General features: G+C 32.4%; 4 protein-coding genes across 7 annotated transcripts in view; 2 read left to right on the plus strand and 2 right to left on the minus strand.

The window, feature by feature from the left end:
- The first annotated feature begins 92 nt into the window (after positions 1-92).
- Positions 93-6,724, plus strand: LOC126854049 (leucine-rich repeat transmembrane neuronal protein 2-like). 2 transcript variants are annotated; one of them, XM_050600434.1, is made up of 4 exons: positions 93-353; positions 709-1,065; positions 1,402-1,776; positions 6,571-6,724. In XM_050600434.1, the coding sequence occupies exons 1-4, from the start codon at positions 109-111 to the stop codon at positions 6,578-6,580; spliced, it is 987 nt and encodes a 328-aa protein (XP_050456391.1). In that variant the 5' UTR covers positions 93-108; the 3' UTR covers positions 6,581-6,724. The 2 variants fall into 2 exon arrangements, with proteins under 2 accessions (XP_050456391.1, XP_050456384.1); XM_050600427.1 differs by lacking the exon at positions 6,571-6,724 and adding an exon at positions 2,415-2,561.
- On the minus strand, positions 3,134-6,839 carry LOC126853950 (probable RNA-binding protein 46). Of its 2 annotated transcripts, XM_050600209.1 has the most exons (6): positions 6,717-6,839; positions 5,595-6,188; positions 4,651-4,825; positions 4,001-4,323; positions 3,785-3,914; positions 3,134-3,495 (listed from the first exon to the last, which is right to left on the minus strand). In XM_050600209.1, the coding sequence occupies exons 1-6, from the start codon at positions 6,810-6,812 to the stop codon at positions 3,431-3,433; spliced, it is 1,383 nt and encodes a 460-aa protein (XP_050456166.1). In that variant the 5' UTR covers positions 6,813-6,839; the 3' UTR covers positions 3,134-3,430. The 2 variants fall into 2 exon arrangements, with proteins under 2 accessions (XP_050456166.1, XP_050456156.1); XM_050600199.1 differs by having other exon boundaries at positions 3,134-3,914.
- Positions 6,840-8,485: 1,646 nt separating this feature from the next.
- Positions 8,486-10,546, minus strand: LOC126854092 (uncharacterized). The gene is made up of 4 exons (XM_050600490.1): positions 10,256-10,546; positions 9,307-9,473; positions 9,020-9,157; positions 8,486-8,894 (listed from the first exon to the last, which is right to left on the minus strand). The coding sequence occupies exons 1-4, from the start codon at positions 10,542-10,544 to the stop codon at positions 8,616-8,618; spliced, it is 873 nt and encodes a 290-aa protein (XP_050456447.1). The 5' UTR covers positions 10,545-10,546; the 3' UTR covers positions 8,486-8,615.
- Positions 10,547-14,329: 3,783 nt separating this feature from the next.
- The window catches only part of LOC126853935 (hemicentin-1-like), a 63,714-nt gene continuing 57,960 nt past the window's right edge, over positions 14,330-20,083 (plus strand). For both annotated transcript variants that reach the window (XM_050600152.1, XM_050600162.1), the window contains exon 1: positions 14,330-14,680. In XM_050600152.1, coding sequence (XP_050456109.1) covers positions 14,629-14,680 — 52 coding nt within the window. In that variant the 5' untranslated portion in view covers positions 14,330-14,628. The remainder of the gene's footprint in view (positions 14,681-20,083) is intronic.

The following is a 20,083-nucleotide window of genomic DNA, read 5'->3' on the forward strand; positions in this document are numbered from 1 at the left end:
TACAAACTGATTTGCTTTATCATCGACAAGAGGAAGAAGCCACAAGGATATGATGCCGCCTACATATCTGTTCATGGCTCATTCTGTCGAGGACGCTCAGTTAATTTAATGATTTCGTTGCGAGCGGGTTTAATGACGATGAAGCATTTGTTATTAATTTATCTTTTTCATACGCTCTTTGAAGCGGGCTTGTCGGCGGAAACGTCACCGTGCATGAAAATTACGTACAAGCAAACAAATAATGTCGGTTTTCGTTGCACTCAGTTGACGACGTTGCAAAACTATTTGGATCAAGCGATGATCAATACAACGATCATCACCATATTCGATTCTAATATACCCAATGTACCTGGGTAAGTGAAAGAAATAAAGAAACCGAAGAAAAATAATCGATTTTTATAGGATATAGTTTATGAAAATATAATTTTATTTTATCGTATATTTTTCGTAGAATATTTTTAATATTTTTATATATCTTTTGGTATATATTTCTCACCACCAAAATTTGTGACTTATTTTTTCTCTATATATAGCGCAGCATTTCCACATTTTCCATTTTTACTATTTGTGAATATCGTGAACTTCTAAAAAAATATTTACTTATTCTAAATATTCTTCTTTTAAATATCCATTTTTTGTCAAAATGTATTACTTTACGCTGACACTAATTGCATCTTTAAATCATGATTTTATTTCTTCTTATCAAAGGCACAGCTTTGCGAGATTTGGAGCGACCCTTGTGACTTTAGACCTGCACGAATCGGGCATACAAACGTGCGACGCTCAAGCATTTGTGGGCCTCACAAAGTTGGAAAAACTAATGCTCTGGGGCAATAAATTGACATTCGTGCCGGCAGATTGGTTCGTGAATATGTACTCTCTGCAGACCCTGGACTTGTCGTTCAACTTTATCCAGGGAATCGATTTCACGATCTTTCAGATGCTTCCCAATTTGAAGAACTTCTATTTCGATTACAACCAGCTTCGCTATATCGACTACAATATGTTCGCTTATCTGGGTAATCTGAAGAGAGTGAAATTCAGCAAGAATCCGTTGAGCTGGCCGTAAGTTATTATTATTGTTGAAGTGAAATATCAATATATATATATATATATATATATATATATATATATATATATATATATATATATATATATATATATATATATATAAAGCAATATAATTTTACATTATTAATATTACTTTGTATTATTGATTTTAGATAAAATGTAAACTAGAAAATTTTTATTTACAATATTCATTATTTCGCAAAATTTATTTCGCGAATTTATAAAAAAAATACTTTTAAACCATATTTAAGTTAAATAAATTAAAAATATTAAGTGAAATGTATAAACGGTTCCTGTTCGCGTAATGTAATATAAATCACCTTTTTTTAGATATCGCGCTCGCTTGACATGGCAATTGGAGAACCAGAAGGTCGAAGTATCGGACACATGGGAAGATTGGAACTGGATGAACGTCGTCATCAAGGATTGCGTCGAGAGCGGCCGCGGCGAGTTGCCCAGCGACAAGGTGCTCGATTGCGTCGTCGAGAAGCTGCTTATATTCGCGTACGAGACGTTCAGCGCGCAGGAAAGAAGCAGCACTGCTGGATGTAACAAGCAGGCAAAAAGATTAGTACGGTGCATGAGACCAATGTCGACCAATGCCACCGGTAATACCGATTATGAAACAGTACGAAGAATCCTTGAGGATTATTCCACGATTTTGCCGCCAATGGAAAGAGCACTGAGCCCCTTCCCGTTGAAACGGTAAATGCATTTTGTCTCTATTTTTCCAGGAATTTCTCTTTTAAGATAAAGGTAATCTTGAGAGAAATTTTTATCAATTTATTACTATTTTCTCTATAATGTGGCAAAATTTTATATTAATATATTTCTAATTTTTGATATATGTCGTATATAATTCTTTATAAATTCATCACATATTCTTTATAAGTTAAAAATAAAAGAATAAAAAAAAGGATGATTGGACGTCCATATTTAATATTTATAATATAAAATTTGAACAAGAGAAGATGTCTTATCTTTAAAATTTTAGTGAAATATAAGGACAATAAAAAAAGATTGCTATCTTACAAAAATATGCTTTTATTATATTAACTATTTATGCAATATAAATTACATATTAAAATTTTTCAAAACGAACACAACACATTTGTTTATAATTACAGATTCGATAATGTGACACATTATATGTAAGTTCTAACTAAAAAGATTATTCCAAACAGTCAATATTTTATTAAAACACATTGCAATTAATATTTTTCCTCTTTTTTATATTGCCACTTCTACAAAAATATGCTTTTATTATATTAACTATTTATGCAATATAAATTGCATATCAAAATTTTTCAAAACAAACACAACACATTTGCTTATAATTACAGATTCGATGATGTTACACGTTATATGTAAGTTCTAACTAAAAAGATTATTCCAAACAGTCAATATTTTATTTAAACACATTATAATTAATATTTTTCCTCTTTTTTATATTACCACTTCTAGACAAATATCTAACAGAGTTCCGTGTAATAAATCTTTAACAAATTTATATTTGAAACCTTAAAATCAAGTATTATAAAATATTAATATTTTTATTATAAAAATTTCGGATGAGTAAAAAATTGCAGATTTTTTTGCACAAAATTTGTGTTTTGACTTTGTCATTTTAAATCAACTTATGAATAAATATATTTTTGGAACGACTATCAATCACGCATTATATAAATAAATTTTTTAAAGTGTCCATTAATGTAAATGGTGATACCCATGAGTATTTTGCTATTTATTATAATATAGATTAAATAATTATTATATTATATATATATATATATATTTAGATTAGAATTTTATCTTTCAAACTTTATTACAATTAATATAAACTTTAATCTAGATTTAAATATATCTTGGGCATTTTTAAAAAAAATATTATTTCAGAATAGTGACTTACAATCAATTTTTAAATAGGAAAACTCTATTCATATAATTCTCAATACATGTATATCATGTGTGAATTATTTTTGTTGTATAAATGTTGAAATTTGATTTAAACAATTTCATCGGTGTTATTAAATCAGAACCAAATATATATCTTAATCACTTTTCTTCAAAAATACGTTGTTTCTCAAAATTATATAATTTAAATTTAGTTTTTCAATTGAAAATTGTTTCATTAATTAATAACATAATTAAAATAATAAAATTAAAATAAGATTATTATCTTATACTTATAGCTGATAGGAAACGATTGTGTGCAATACTTTTTATGCGATCGCATCTGTAAATTTTGTATTCATAAACAATCAATGACTAATTAAAAGAGATAAAAAATAAAACGAACAATAATGCAGTAGCAACGGATCATAAATCTAATTTTGAGTTATTCCTGAGTGCCAACTAATCACATACTAACCACAGAATTAACGCCTACTTCTGATTGGATGCAATGTTGTTCGAGTTGCAGCGCTGTAAAAATACATGAAATAGCATTAAAATGCAATATATTGTGTATTATAAAAACATTTTCCTAGTGGAAACAAAGCGCAAACGAGATTTTACGATAAACGCCACTTGTTTCTCGATTATTACTAAAAGCTCAAATTTGATGAATGTTATGTGTGTTTTTCGTTGTTGGATCACAGCTAAATTAAATCGCATGGAAATATTTTGTCAAAATCCTTTGATTCAATGCGCAAATAGAGCACGAAGTAATCAAAAGCTTTTAATTTAACACAAGCCAAAATGTTGTACATACCAAAATTCGGGAGTGTGCTTGTAAAATACTGATATGTTTTAACGCATGCGACGCTCAGGGCTTTATGCTTCGAGGCCATCGGCTTTCCTTGAAAATCGAACAAAACTATCTGATCTTTCCGAATAATTACCTAAAATATTGCGACGAAAGAAGAATAAATCATTAAATATAAATGAACAGATAAGAAGTTGCAAATTGTTTAATTAAGATACTTACTGTACCAACATATCCGGACATATCTGACGTTGGTATGCAATCGAAAGCGCATGTCGCATCGAATCTTTCTTTAACAAAGTTTTGCAAAACTTTCATTTGCACCAAGTAAACGTTCTCGTCCTCGGACGCTATTTCCGTTTGGATGCAGCGTTTTTTATGCCAAGGTTGTTTTGGGCGCGATATTTCGATCGTTTGAAGGTTGGATACGGATTGCGAATTAGTTATCGCTTCGCGAATGTGTTGTTGCCTATCGAAATTTTTCGCTCCAATCGGCTTCGCCCAAGAAATTTCCCAGCCTTGTCTTTCGACGATACTACCCGGTTCTAAAATAGAAACATATGATATGAATTCGTTAAAATAAAATAAAATTTATTGAAATAAAATAAAATTCTTGAAGCTATATTCCTTCAATCGATAATGAAATTATATCTAGCATTAATTTGATGATATATATTTTAATTTCTAAACGCATATACATACAACTAACTAATTTGTACAATTAACTAATTGTCTGCCGTTTGCTATCTCTTTGCTTTAGAATCTATTGGAATACTTGGTGAAATCTTATAGTTACTTTATATTGCCCTTATTTTTATATTTGATTTTATCTTGGCTCTCTGATTATATACATACATCATTCGCATACTCACTCTGCATTATGTCCATTACGATCTGTGCAGCTTGACGATTCTCATAATGAATAAAAGCGAAGTGATTGATCTTCTTCAGTTTCAATATTGGCACATTCGTGTGCCTATGAAAAATTCCTCTCACATTTTGCTGCGATATATCGAGCGTGAGGTTTCTTATAAACAGAGTCGTTACCTATTTATCATCGCATACAATATTGAATTAGTGAGTGCGACATGTCCTGTCTATATCATTATACACAGTGATATGATATGATTTTGCTGCGACAGGATATCCTTTACATGAATGTGCTGTTTATAAAATTTGTTTATTTTATTGTAGTGTTTTTTCTCGCAGTACGTATTTCTTCGGATTAAAAAAACAGAAGAGTTTTTTTTATGCAAATGAGAATATTTAATTAAAAATTTGTTAGTTTAATCAACGTAGAAAAGAATATACGAGTATTTAATAAATGCACTATATATATTGTGTACTAAAAAGATGAACAAAAAAAATATATACTAACGATAAGCAAATGTGTTCAATTTTTAATTATTGGAGCATTTCAATAAAAAAGTTATTCGAAAAGTTATCGAATCGTCAAATATGAAGTGTAGTTTTAATTTTCAATTCTTTCTGATTCAATTTTTAATTATAGAATAATGTGTATCTCAATTTTTGTTAAATCTCATTTCAATAGATATATACATATCCGATATAACATTATATATTTTTACTTCCTGTTTTTTATTGATCATTATTCAAATATTATGTGCTCGTATATCGATAAATATTAAATTAATAAAATACAAATTGCAAATAAAATGGGAGAAAAACTTGCTGAATTAATTATCATTATAAGAAAGCTAGAAGACAAATATAAAGAATGAATTTTTTGAGGTAAAGAAATAAAATAGCAATTGCAAATATAAATTTCTTCAAGTGAGAAAAACTCGAAATTCACCCTCTCCATGATGTCCTCGTCGACCGGCTCGCCCGGTTCAGGATCCGCCCAATCCACGGCGATTTCGTGATCCCATAGTGTCACTTTACCGGGTATTAGCTTGCGCCGTGCCATCGCGGCCGCTCGATGATTTTTGAACTCGACGAAGATGAAGCCGCGATTGAGGCTGCGATCGTGGGCGCTCGGGTACAGATATATATCCGTGATGTCGTCCAGCATCTTGGTCAGCTCTGCCATGAACTCCGACTTGGTCTTGTTCTTGGGCACGCCGCCGAAGAAGAGCCGGCAGTTGTCCATGGACTTGACCACGCCGATACGGTGGCCGGGACGGATCTCGTAGCCGTCGAGACGCGTGCATGCCTCGCGGGCGATCCGCGGAGTCTCGTACATCGCAAACGCGTAGCCGCGCGTCGACCCGGAGAAATCCAGCATCAGTCGCAGTTCCAGGAGACGGCCCACCTGTTCCAGCATCGGCATCAGCTCGTCCTCGTAACAGTCGCGCGGCAATCGTCCTAGGAACACCTCGGCACCCTTGCCGCGCTGTCGTTCACCACCCGCCACTTCCGGAGCCATCAGACGTCGTTGCCCATTCACCTATATACATATGCAAGAATAATTAATATTTTTTCCCTTTCATGCAACCGGAGGAAAAAAAATTGGAACATTTGAAAATTTTAAGAGAGAGATGAAATATTATAAATATTATAATTGATACGAATACGATATTTATATATATAAAAATATTCCTTAATTTACTTTTAATTAACTCTTTATTGGAGAGATAAAATTAATTATATTTATATATAAATGTACGAGGCAAATATTATAACATCTCAATGAATATCATGTTAAAATTATAGAGGAGGAAATATACACACATGTATGCTATTATATGTTCTTTGCTATATATACGTTTTTGCTTGTTTTTTTATACATGAAATTATTGATATTTATAAGATATTTTTTATTGTTTTAGCGAACAATAAGTATAATTCACCCCGAAAAAATTTCCCTCGCGAAAAAACCCGCAAACAGACAAGCGAAAAAAGATCATCGTCGAAGCAATGTCACGGATAAAAAAGAGATGTCTTTGGAAATCGGCGGATTTGCCGATTATTTTACCTGCACGAGCTCATATTGCGTGCGTTGCAGCAGCTCCAGGAGTCGCACAGTACGTTGGCATTCGCCGGAGAGATCCTTGACGTCGTCGATCATCATCGATAAACAATCGCGCGAACGATGCGTGGTGGACTGGCCTCCAGGATGAGTGGTGGATTGGCCTCCAGGATTCGTCGATAGAAAAGGACGACGAATGAAGCGAAGAGGGGATGAGAGTGGAAGCAAAGGATTGGATACGATTTTTGAGGCTCGGAACTCTTCCAGGAAAAGGTGCGATACGCACACAAGCGAGCTTTCGTGTACGGTTTCTGGGAATTAAATCCGTGATGTTCGAGACGCAGTATCTCGTTCGAAACTTTTTCAAAACTTAAAACTACTCGAGATTTCGAATTCTCGTTTCATCGAACGTTTTAACTGCCTTTTGTAGGTCTATTTCGACGAGATATATATTAATAATTATTGTATTAATAATTATTAGAAGAGCGCGGATGCAGTTGCCAAAACTAAATATTTCTTTTCCTCAATACTGAGCAATACATATCCGAATAATTTTTTTTTACTTTCTTTCATGCATTTGGCTACATTTTGAACAATACTTTTTGTCGTTAAGCTTTTTCTGAAGTTTAATTGACTTGAATAAAGTCGACGTATTTGATGACTTTAATTATCATTCGTAATTTTTGATACAATTACAATTTCATGAAATTGTACGATCGAATTATAATTTATTTATTCCTGAATAGATTTAAAAAATAATAACAAAAATGATAATCGAACCAGTATTTTTCAATAAAAGATAAAACAGGATTTTATAGAAAAATGTTTCAAAGATTTTGATGCTACTCTTACATCCAACATTTTTTTTTTAGATACTTATAGACATATCCAAAAATCATTTTATATAATCTATAATATACATAAAATGTTTAAATAAAATTTTCTACTTTTTAAGAAACAAATTTTAATATTTGAATCATTTTCAAGTACACCGTCTCTTTAATAATTATTGTAATAAAATATATGATATATTAAAAAAATAGATATGTAAAAAATAGGTTAAATTATTTTACTATTGATATTGGTTTAGTTTTTTTATTTTTACGTCTAACTACATGTGTGCATATAAACAAATTGCATGATATAATTTATACCTTTATACATACATACATACATACATACATACATACATACATACATACATACATATATATATATATATATATATATATATATATATATATATATATGTTTGTACAACATTATAAAGAAATTTATAAGAAACATCTCATTCTAATTAACTTCTGGTAAGTTTTCAAAATTAGATCACGAAGAACAAGCGAGTATTACTACTACTATAGTCTTGCTTTTATATATATATTTACATAAAAAAAAGGAAAGATAAAAAATATATAAAATACATAGCGAGTATTTTCCAACAAAAGAAAACACAGCAACTATAGTTACTGAAAGTAATGTATATTCTTGCTTGATTAAATACTGAAATATCAATCATAGAGCGCGATGGTATTTTGTCATAATGCGTTTAAAGAAATATAAGTTTTTTTGAATGTACAATTTTGGTTAATCAGTTAACATAACTTACTAAAATTTATTATATGCGTGTTAATAAAGGAACAGAAGAGAAGTAATTACCGCGAATATTGTAAACTTTGCATTTGAAGGTATCAGGAAAAATAAATCAACATTTTTTTATATCAAAGATATACAAATATATATATATTACTAATTTAAAATATAAATTATACAATATATACATGATATATAACATTCAAATAGAATGCATTTATTTATATATTTATATATATTCAGGAAAAGTGACAGTAAAGAGTTAGCAATAGATGATCCAAAGATATCACAAAAATAATTTTTTCTCCTCTATAATCACAAGGTATCCATGTCGTAATCTATACATTTCAGATCATCAATCGTATTGTAGAGCGATTTTTGCGATATAAAAGTTCCATCATTCAAGCACGAGCTAATTTGTTTATAATCCTTGATCAATTGATGCATTTTATTACTGACATTCGGGTACGCCATTTTGATTTCGGCAACGCCATTTTCAATGATTTGTGTCAGTCGGTCGTTATTATCCACTTGCATTAAACATTGCTCTGTGAGCTGTAATTCCTCCTTCAATGCTGCGTTCAATACAGTTGCCTGGAAAAAAGTTCGGGTTATATAATGCGTATAAATATTCCGATATCTACATATATTTGCTACATAAATGGCAGCAATAACAGTTACACTAATTTTGGATAAGCATATAATCATGAAATACATACTTGTTTTGCTCTTTGTTGGAATTCCTTTAGTTTTTTATGCATATTTACAAATTCTGCTTTTGTGTATTGTATTTTTTGCAGTTTATCCTCATCCGCCAAAACACTGTTGGGTACAGCAATGAATTTGTTCACGATATTCTGTACAGAACAAAACAAGAGTTACGTTTATGTATAATATATTTTGCTTCTAAATTTTATGATAAATATAATTATATAAAGATATAAAATGTAACATGCATAATTAGATATAACTGAAGATAGAAGTGTGTTTTAAAAATAAACTCAACCTTTATGTTCATCAAATGAGGTAAGGAAGCTGCACAGTACGCTTTTATAAGTTGCTCTTCATTCATTTTTAGAGTGGCTAGGTTTTTAGAATATGATTTATGATTTTCCAAAGCTTCGCATAATCTTCTGCTTTTAGACTGTATATTTTTCATTACAATACTCTTGACTACAACAAATGAAAGAGAAAGTCAAATTACTACGAGCAGCCAAGCATGATTTACACAAACATCTAGCTATGAGAATAATGGATATGTGTATATGCATGCGAATGCCTAATGAATGCCTAATAATCTAACTCACAAAAAACGAAAAAAAAAATATTAAAAGATATTGAAATCCAAATTTTACTGTGAGTTACAATTTCAATCTCATTCTTTTTCAAATAAGGTTAAATCTTTGTAGACTTAAATGATAGTTATCATATTCTTTTCATATTTTTTCTTTCAGTAAATTTCTCCAGTAAAAAAGCAAGCAGTTACATGACATATTAGTTATATAACAATCTATGTAATGCATAGAATCATTAACAGCCAAAACAAAGAAAGGCCAAAGAAATCATATAAGCGTGCAAGGGAAGTTAAAATAAAAAAAAAAATGATTCAACAAGATAAAGGACGCTTTCATAAAGAAAGGGGGACGACGCTTCTCGACCGGCGTGGCATCCTTGTTGTTTGGCGGTCTCGTCGCCGCGATCGGAAAATCGCGCGTACTCCTCATAATTCGACGTAAGTGTCCCGGGTCGCTGGACGAGTGTGACTCTAGTCATGATCGAATGCCACATGAAACTAGAGCACACCCGTCCAGCGACAGCGAGGAGATCGACGCGGACAGCGTCCGTCCGCGACGATGGGGCCCCATGTCGCCCTCCCTCCTCCCCTACCCCTCCCGTACGACGAACGCGTTCTGAAACAATAGCGTCGTCTCGAAGGAAGAAACAGGGCGACTTACAAGTCGCGTACACGGCTCGGGAATGGAAGCCGAACAGCTGCATCTCGTATTCCTCGCGTTTGCGTTTCCGCGACTCGGAGACGGCGCTCTTCATGACGGGACGAGGATCGGACGAGACGCGCGAGGTATCCTCCGCTCCCGCAGAACGACCATCCGACTCTTGTCCGTGGACAGTTGGCTCGCTCATCCCGCACGGGAACACCTTGACGTCCGTTGACAAATGAACATGGCGTCCTTCTGCTTGCGTACGAAAGCGTCCTTTGTCCCGTCGTCGCGTTCGCCGATGCATCACAATACGAAATCGGCCAATCGCGCGCCGAGAAGTCTACACTAGCGACGCTTCGAATGATGGCTCCGTTTCCCGGAAGTCGAGTGTTTATTACTAGAGGCTTGGTCGATAAAAGAGCAAATTGTATTTCTTACATATGGTAAAGATATACATTTTTAATGGAAGAAGAGGATAGGCAGAGGATATATTGATTAAAATTAATTAAAATTAATTAATTGCAATTACGTTTTAATTAATTAAAACTAATTGCGAGGCATAACACGATTGTTTGACGCTTTATCATAACGATTTGGTTCATATATTGATTTTTTTCTTCCTTTAAAGGAAGAAAAAAATAAATATAATAAAAAATTGAATTATATTTTAATAATATAAAATTTAAAAAATAATAATATAATATTATAATATTTTAATTTAATATAATTAGAAATATATCATTATATTTTAGACACAAAATGTAAATTTAATGAATAATTTAAAGTTTTGTTTTTTTTTAATAGAAATTAATATATATATATATGCGCATTAAGAATATAAAACATATTTTGCAACGTGATTTTAATTAAGTGTGACCATTGCTGGATTGACATCCTATATGTTTCTGCGAGATTTAAATAAGACTATTTTCGACACTTTTATATTGTCACTGTTTAAGAATATGTGTGAGAAAATGGCAAATATGTATTTTAAACAATCTCTTATGTTCTTTGTTATGCGTTGCAAATTAATTATATATTGAAATTGATTTATATCCTTGTTAGTTATCCAGTTGTTACGATAATCTAATAAATAGTAATAAGATATAAATATGTTTGCAATTTTTTGCTGAATATTATATACACTTGTAATACCTGCATATTCATTAGGACGTGTAATTTGCATTAATATTTAGATATTAAGATATTTGTGGAACACAATGATAACTGAACTAAAAGAGAGCCTTATTTGTTATCGCACAAACCGGAAGTTTAGGCGCCGTTCACCTGGGGCGGACGCAGATTTCAAATATTTTCCATTTAATCAGTGTCAAGTAAATACGAAAATATTTCTTGCCTCAAAACTTCACACATATAATATTTAAACACATAAATATATATATATATATATATATATATATATATATATATATATATACACACACAAAATAGAGACTAATTGAAATATAAAAAATAGATTGTTTAAAATTATATTTCCCATTTAAATTTAATTATTATATTCTGATATTCAACTCTAAATTGTATTTAAAATTACGTACAATTACGATTTAATTTTTTATAATTATTATAATTATTTTATAATTTTATTATTTTATTATTTTATAATTATTTTTTATAACTTTATTCATTAGATGAAAATTACAACATAAGTTACATAAGCAAATATCATTAAGAATATATAAAATGAATTGACTTATATTTGAATGCATTGCGCATCGAGAATTATGCATGAAGTGAATTAAAGATTATCGATTCAAATATTAATTTTATTTATACGATATATCTTCGTTAAAGGAAAGATGTGTTAATTACAATTGCTTATTTGCGGTCGAGTGAATCACACTCGACTTCATTTATATATGTTTGCGGTCAATACCGATTGAAACTATATCTAACGTTTTTTCCTTCTACGTAGAGAGCATGACAATGTATCTATTTTTGGCAAAAGTGATTATTCATGATAAAAAAGAATATTCCTCATGCGTGTATTTCGTAATTTCTGAAAATCGAATTTCCTCGAGCAAGTAAGTTTCACGAAAAAAATTTAAATCTCGACCGGATTTGACATTTCTCGTGAAAAAGTGGGCGATCAATAATTTTTCGTGTGAAGTTTTAGTAAGTCATGTTGTTACAGAAACATCATCGTTCAAACAAAATATCCATCTTTTGACCACATACATGACATCATTATTTTTTGCGATATTAGTCACGCTAGTTGATAAGTCATGTATACGTATATTGTGACAATACCATAACGACATTATACATACAACATACATCAATTTAATCTATACCAAAAGAAGAAACTTGTCGCCGACTCATAATATCTCATGTATATTAATATAATGACTCATTTATATTTAATAGCTAATAATAACATAATAGGCCATTTTATATGATTCCTATATGATTTTATTTTGTCATTATTACATATATCAACATTATATGGTAAATATAAATAAATTAAATAAAAGCCTATAAAAAGGATTTGTGACAAGAATCAAAAAATTCGACAATAATGAGATATGTTTTTTTAAGCAAAAAAATCAGAAATTGATTTGTGAAAAAAAAAGATTAATTGCAAAAATACACGTTTGAACATATGTAAAAATATAATTTTACATTGCTAGATATCAATGGAAGAGTAATGACCATTTGACATACATACATAATTACGAAATTATGTATGAAAGAGAATTTTGCTTGTTAACGGATCGTTAAACTAACAGCATATTCTTTTTGCATTGTGCAAAATCTCGTGTCGATGACTAAGAGTCTTTTTTTTCCTTTCTTTTTAAGATCGCGATGTGAGAAGAATGTCGAATGCCTTCGAGTAAAAGGACACGTCGTCCTTCGTGCAATGCAAAAGTGGCGTTCGATGTTTGTACAGAAAGCTCGGAATTAAATGTTTTGCCGTCATCGTATCTTGCACAATAAGAATTTATGGACGAGACGAAGGACTCTCTGCGAGGCGGTGCTCATCACGTGCAAATCATGTATGCGTGCGCGTAAACAATTGTCGGTATGCTATTGCGTTTATTTTATCTATGTACATCATCAGAGTCTCCTCGAGAAAATTTACACCTACTTATAGTTTCATGTTTTTGCAGTGATCATTGGCGAGAAACGGATTTATCGGGTCGAGATCAAAAAAAAGAGCGAAGTATGATATAACAGGTGTCTACTTCCCCTTGAAAAATGTGAAAAACATGGAATTCTCGGAGAATTTTTTGTACCTGGATAAATCAGGGAATTTTCATGAAATTTTATTGGGACTCAGGGAAAAAAAATTCTCTTTTTAATAATTTTGCTCTTATATTGTAAACTGTAAACAATAGGCAATCCACCGATAAGCCAAGTTGTGAATTATATGTTTAAAATATATTATAAATATATATGTATCTCTGTTTACATATTCAATATCTCAACAAAACATTGAATCTGCAATACATTTTCTTTATTTTAATTTTTAGTAATGAAAAATGGAAATGCTATACAAGTTAAAAATTTTTATCTTAACAAGAGCTATTTAGATACGTTTGTAAATGTAGCACTTAAATAGTTTTTCCTTTGATAAGTGAAAAACATTAGCAAACGCATACAATAAAAAAAAAACTTATTCTAGAAAATTGCCACCAAAAAATATTTTAAATATTTTCTTACCTGAATTTTTGAACAAAAATACCTGAAAACTCAGGGAATTTTCAGGGAATTTTGTACAAGATTTGAGTAGACACCCTGTATAATTTATGATAAAATATAAAAGAATTTTTGCACACGTGAGTTGAATTCTATCACGTTTTTATTACTCCCAAAGAAATAAATTGCAATTATTGCATTGTTGATACGCGATTTTATCCGTCACGTTGCTTAACTCAAAGTCGAAAGAAAAATTGAAAGATGCGCATTTTGATCGAATTGTGCGTCGCGCGCGCATTTACGCGGCTCGCACATGCACGCTACACACATGCACAGTCGGTGATCCAAGTCGACTGCGCAGCCAGTTCGCGCAAGTCCCCGTAAAAAGCCGGGGGCGCGATTCCGTCGGTCTTCCGTATACCGCGCGCGTTCCCTCGCTCAGTTTGTATTCGGTATCCAGTTGGATTCTGTTCGACGGCGACGGGCGGGTACGTTCGATTCCCGCGATTCAAATCGGACACTTTTACTTTTCTCTGAGAGATCGACGCCGATAACAAAGAATCGAGCGAGCGCGACGAATAAATTAATTTTCGCGAGATTCGAAACGGACGGAGAGGGAGAGAGAGAGAGAGAGAGAAATAGTGCCATTGTGCCATTAGTTTGTCAAGTGTCTTAAAAAAAAAAAGAAATTCCCGAAGAAAGAAACGCAGAGGTGTCGACGTGGGAAGATGCTGCCGCCGCGAATACTCAGTCTGTTGGTGATCCTTCTCGCCGTGCAAGGTGAGTCTTTCTTTTTTCCCCCCATTGCTTTTTTTTTTCGTCATGTCGACGTGTCGCGAGTTCATAGAAAACTTTTGAGACTATTTAAAATTTTTTTTTTTTTTTTATTATTAATGGTCATGTTAAAAGTGAGAATCATAAGAAGATAATGTGTTGTTTTTGATATCGTTTGAACTGTTAACTTTATGATATAATCTCGTTCTTTTAACTAGAAACTTTGACATTCGAAAGGCAACTATACTTTAGATAAGATTTTGTTATCAGTATTTCGTTATCTTAAATATTTGTTGTGAAGAGAAAATAAAACATTTTATTTTTATCGTTATCTGAAACATTTCACGATATTATTTTTGTACACGAAAATTAAAAAAAAAATTGCTTATCTTATTATATCTTGAATCTTAATTGGATATTAATTCTTAATGGGATATTAATTCTGACCAATAAATCATGAAAAATCCTAGATTTATTAGCACACAACATTAAGAAACGCCGCTTACAAGGATGCATGTTACCAATGATAATGACGTGAAATAGATCGCGATAACGAATAATCATTACGCCAGCAAAACACAGAAATCGATCATCATTTGATTACGTGCCGGCAAAGATCGAGATTGCGCCATTAGTGCATTGTCGATCTCTCTCTCTCTCTCTCATTGCGTCGCGAGTTATTCAAATAAGGAGTTCGATTGCTTGATCAAATGAATTCATCGATGCGCGACAATTCGACGCAGCGAGATAAATTTTATACTTGAGAGAAGTAAATATAAGATTTAATAATATTTATTCTTCAAAAAAAAGGTATTATCCTGGAAAAATCAATTTTCGAATCTATATTTATTTGAGGATATTTTATTTTGACTTTTCAATCGTAATTAATATAATTACGATTAATAAATATTAATTATAATATAATTTATAAATAATTTAGAGTTTTTATATATATATATATATATATATATATATATATATATATAAAAGAATTAATAACTATTATATAATTAATAATAATTAATATTATAATTATTATTATATAATAATACATCAATTATAATAATATTATATTGGAAATAATTATAATATTATTATAATTAATATTATATAGTTAATTATAATTTATTATAATATAATTTATATACGTAATTTATTATTTTCTCGCCACATTAGAATAATGTAACTATGTAATTTACGCAAATATGTTGATTCTTATAATTACTTATTTCTTACTTGATTTTATCTTTTTCCGGGTACAAAAGTATCAGAGCTAATAAAAAAATCACGATAAATATTTATGCTCATTTACTTGCAGATTAAAAATAAAAATGCAAGAGAGAAAAGAAATCTTGACACTTCTTTTTGCAGAAATGATTGCGAGCAATCCTATAATTGCCTTTATACGACTTGTAATCGGCGTTCAAGTCGTAATCACTCCTACGGAAGAAGCAATTATGTATTTAAAAAAAAGCTTAATTACGCTTCCTGGTGTACCTACGCACCGGAAGACGTCACGTTTATGTCGCAACGAGTCGAGGACCTCTTCGATGCACCGAGTCGCGATCGCATCATCGAGTTGCAGAATGATGCTGATTGTGTTAATTCGAATATGTCGAATCGATTAAAAGTTATAAAAAGAATTGATAAAATTGCATGCCAATGCATGCGCAAATAACTTAACATTTATCTTTCTTCTCGATCAGATTTTGAGGAGAAATCCACTCTTTTTTACCATTGTTGGCTTTAAAATAGTAAATAACGACAAAATTAATTTCCTTTAGTGAGTAATATTTCTCAAATTAATAAATCAATTTATTAATCGCTAGAATAATCGTTTGTTAAAAAGATGTAAATAAAAAATATATATTAATAATTTAGAATATTAACGGGTTAAAAACGTGCGATATCCGCTTTCACACGATCATCGAGCGGTTTTCCGCTCGTTCCTCGTTTCCGGCTCCGTCGCGGCGATTACATAATTCGCTCTTGTAAATCGCGAGGCTATCTGACCATAGCGCGTTTCAGAAAGCATGCATCGGCTCTCGTCGCAATTCGTCTCATCGGGAGGAAGAGTCTCGCAAAAAGAGCAGCCCGTCCGCCTCGGCGAATTCCATTGAGAATTCTGCACGTGAGGCATCGCGAGCGTTTGGCCCACAGAGAACCGGTGGCAATGGCTGAATGGCTCGAAAATAAGATAAACGAGACTGATTGCCAGATGGGGGGAGAGAGAGAGCGAGAGAGTGTGTGTGTGTGTGTGTACATAGGGAGGGGGAAGGCCGGCCAGGTGAACACGAGTTTCAGGTAGGAGAAAGAAGGGCCTGTGGGGGCAGATGGTTGGGACGTGGATGGCTGGCCAGCGGCCGGTTCGAGAGCGATTCACAGCTTTTTGGTAACTGTCCGCTTAGAGAGAAATCCCCTCTCTCCTCTCTCTTCTCCTCTCCACGAAAACGCATATCCAGCGCTATTCCATTTTCTTCCTCCTTAATAATAGGAGCGGCTTCCTTTCTTTCTTCTTATCCTGGACGAATGGACCACACGACATTGAACCGCCGACTCGTTTCGAGCGTGACTGCGATCATGATGCGCTGTCTAAAGTTCTACACGAACGGCGGGATTAGGAAAGAAGTGGAATACGTGCCAAGTTCTCTTTCTTAAATCGGCTACCACGCGGTGGGAAGAAAGATTAATCAACCGTGAGATATTACTTTGGTTTATTGTTGGCGAATTGCAAAGATGTTCTAAATTGAATTTTGAAATTCTTTGTGCGAGACATGTGTGAAATGTAGGTTCTCAATTGAGATATTGAGAACAATAAAAAAGAATATTTAATTTTAATTTTAATATTTATTATATAAATAATTAATAATTATTTATATAATAAATATTATAAGGCACTTAATTTATTAAATCAATTCGAAAAATCAATTTTAATAATTTCAGATATTTTCAATTGCTTGTAAAAAAAAAAAATAATATTGCTTATCAATTTTATTGAAAAACTTTTACTTCGTAATTATACTATTTCATAATTATTCGATCATTATATTTGTATAATTAGATCACTTTCTGTTGCAATTCTTCTACTAAGCTTCATAATCTACTATTCCTTTGTAGACAAGGTGAAAGATGATCTTTCGCAGAGATATTCTTCGAGAACGTCGCCGCGAATGGCGCCGCAAACGAAATGAAATAGAATCCTCAATGCACGAGTGCGATACAGAACTGATAATAACCGAGACGTGACAGTTGGGCGTCACGGTGTCGCGGAAACAAACGCACGAGTCTCCAAGGACTCGGCTGAAATTTGAATTGGTGATTCAATAGCGGTGATGATACAGAGTCGAGTCGCGCGGCAACGCTCGCGGGTGTGCGATAATTTGGGTGCAGTCGGTATCCCGTTGACAGACATTATCGCCGCGAGTTATGCTTACGGTCGCACTCACTGCGTAAAATTATTAGCGGCTCGGTTCGCTTTATCATTTATTATGCGCGCGACCCACATTAGATTGATTTGTGAAACGACGCTTAGACGCTTTGAAAATCAAGAAAAGTGGCGGAAACTTTTACTACCAACTTGCTATTTGAAATAGATAATGGTTAAAAAAATATAATATTGATTAAAGTTTTATTAATTTTAATTTTCAATAAATTGACAAAAGGGAGAAATTCTATTTTTTTCTCAATCTCCGATAAGTGATAATTGGATAAGATAATTAGAGAGGTAGCTAAAAAAACTTCAAATTTTTTTTTTTAATTTTTCAAACTTGGACGATTTAAAACTGAACGAAATAATAATTGGAAAACATAACTGAAAATTTCGAAAAATTCATTTATTAATTCCTAAATCATTATTGATTTATTATATGCATGTCAAAGATTGCGAGCATTAACGGTTCTTCCTTTCGCAACAAGACAGCATATTTGTGAAATATGCCGAACGCGGGGTGAAAAGAGGAAAAGCTGGTTGCACAAGATGACATGCGCGTACGATACGCGAACACGCGTCGCGTATCAGACGGTTGCGCAATCAGATAGGCATTACAAGGATTCTTGTCTATGTTTCTCTTTGAATCACCCGTTATTTTTCTTCCGCCGCACCATCGAGATTCATAGATAAATTTAAGGGTCAATGTAAATGAGTCTTTGAGCAACGAAACGACATGGCAGTTTATATCCGGAATTGATGCCAATGAACGCGGGAATTTGTCGGTTATAATTCTGTACATTGTCATTGATCTATTATTTTATTCTACACATACTTATGATCGTGTTAGCAATATTGTCTGATAATGTATTGAAACACGTTTCTTTCTAATAAATAACACGAGGCAATAAAAAAAACTTTATGATATAACGGGATAACTATCAGAAGTGTCAAAGCTTGAGTTAATTAAAAATCGATTTGTCAGTCAAAGACTTTCAGTTTAGTTTAGCGTCTCTTCCTTTGCTTAAAAGATTGTATCGTATAAGAAGTAGTTGGGAAAAACCTTACTGCTATTTTAAGCGATTGCGTAAAATTTTTATCTAATCGTTGAGAATAATTATCGGATGTGTGCAATATAATTCATGTTACATGCGCTTCATGACATTGTACATTCGCAGATATAGTTTTCTTTTAATATTTTTTTCTCTCAAGGATACGCAGACGTGATGTACGGATACATTTATCAAAAAATTACGTCACACACATACATGGTAGTTTAGTCCTCTAATTAAGTAATTGAGTTTGATAAAACCGGGGGAGAGGGGAAGAGAGCTCTACGGGAGATCAACCCGCATGAGAAAAAATGCTTCTGCCAGTGTATACCTTAAGCGAAAGGTACTTTCCTCATTTCTCTTTTCCGGTATATCCCTAGTGGAAAGATGGCAATATTAATCGACATATACCTATATATTGCGTCCATTTCTATCCGGGGAAACACGATGCTTGAGTCAACCGGACGAGTTACTGTCCATAACTTTGACAGTAGAAAGGACAGCTGGCCTCTAACTCCTCGAGTCTCCGGATCCTATCTCGCGTCGTATAAATTTTTCGTCATAAATTTTTCGTACCTCTATGATATATTTATATGCAAAGAGGAATAAAATCTCGTTTCATTGATATAATTTCATTGTAAATCTCGCTGCAATCTATTCTTATTTGCAAATTTATGGACCGTAACACATTCGTTATTGAAGCTGCTGTTTTATTTGGCGGAAAAAACGTTAAAACATCGTGAATCAATTCTTCATTTTTTATTTTATTTTTCATTTTATTGCCTCCGACATCTGTCACGTTTCCGTTGCGAGATGACAGAAAAGGATATTAACAAGTTGGGAAACTGTCAAATAAGAGCTAAGACGCGGTTATTGATTGACACAAACTTTTCGTTCTTAAATTTTATTGAGAAGTTTGCGCACCAATAA

The sequence above is a fragment of the Cataglyphis hispanica genome, chromosome 1 (genome assembly GCF_021464435.1).
Source record: "Cataglyphis hispanica isolate Lineage 1 chromosome 1, ULB_Chis1_1.0, whole genome shotgun sequence".
Classification (NCBI taxonomy): domain Eukaryota; kingdom Metazoa; phylum Arthropoda; class Insecta; order Hymenoptera; family Formicidae; genus Cataglyphis; species Cataglyphis hispanica.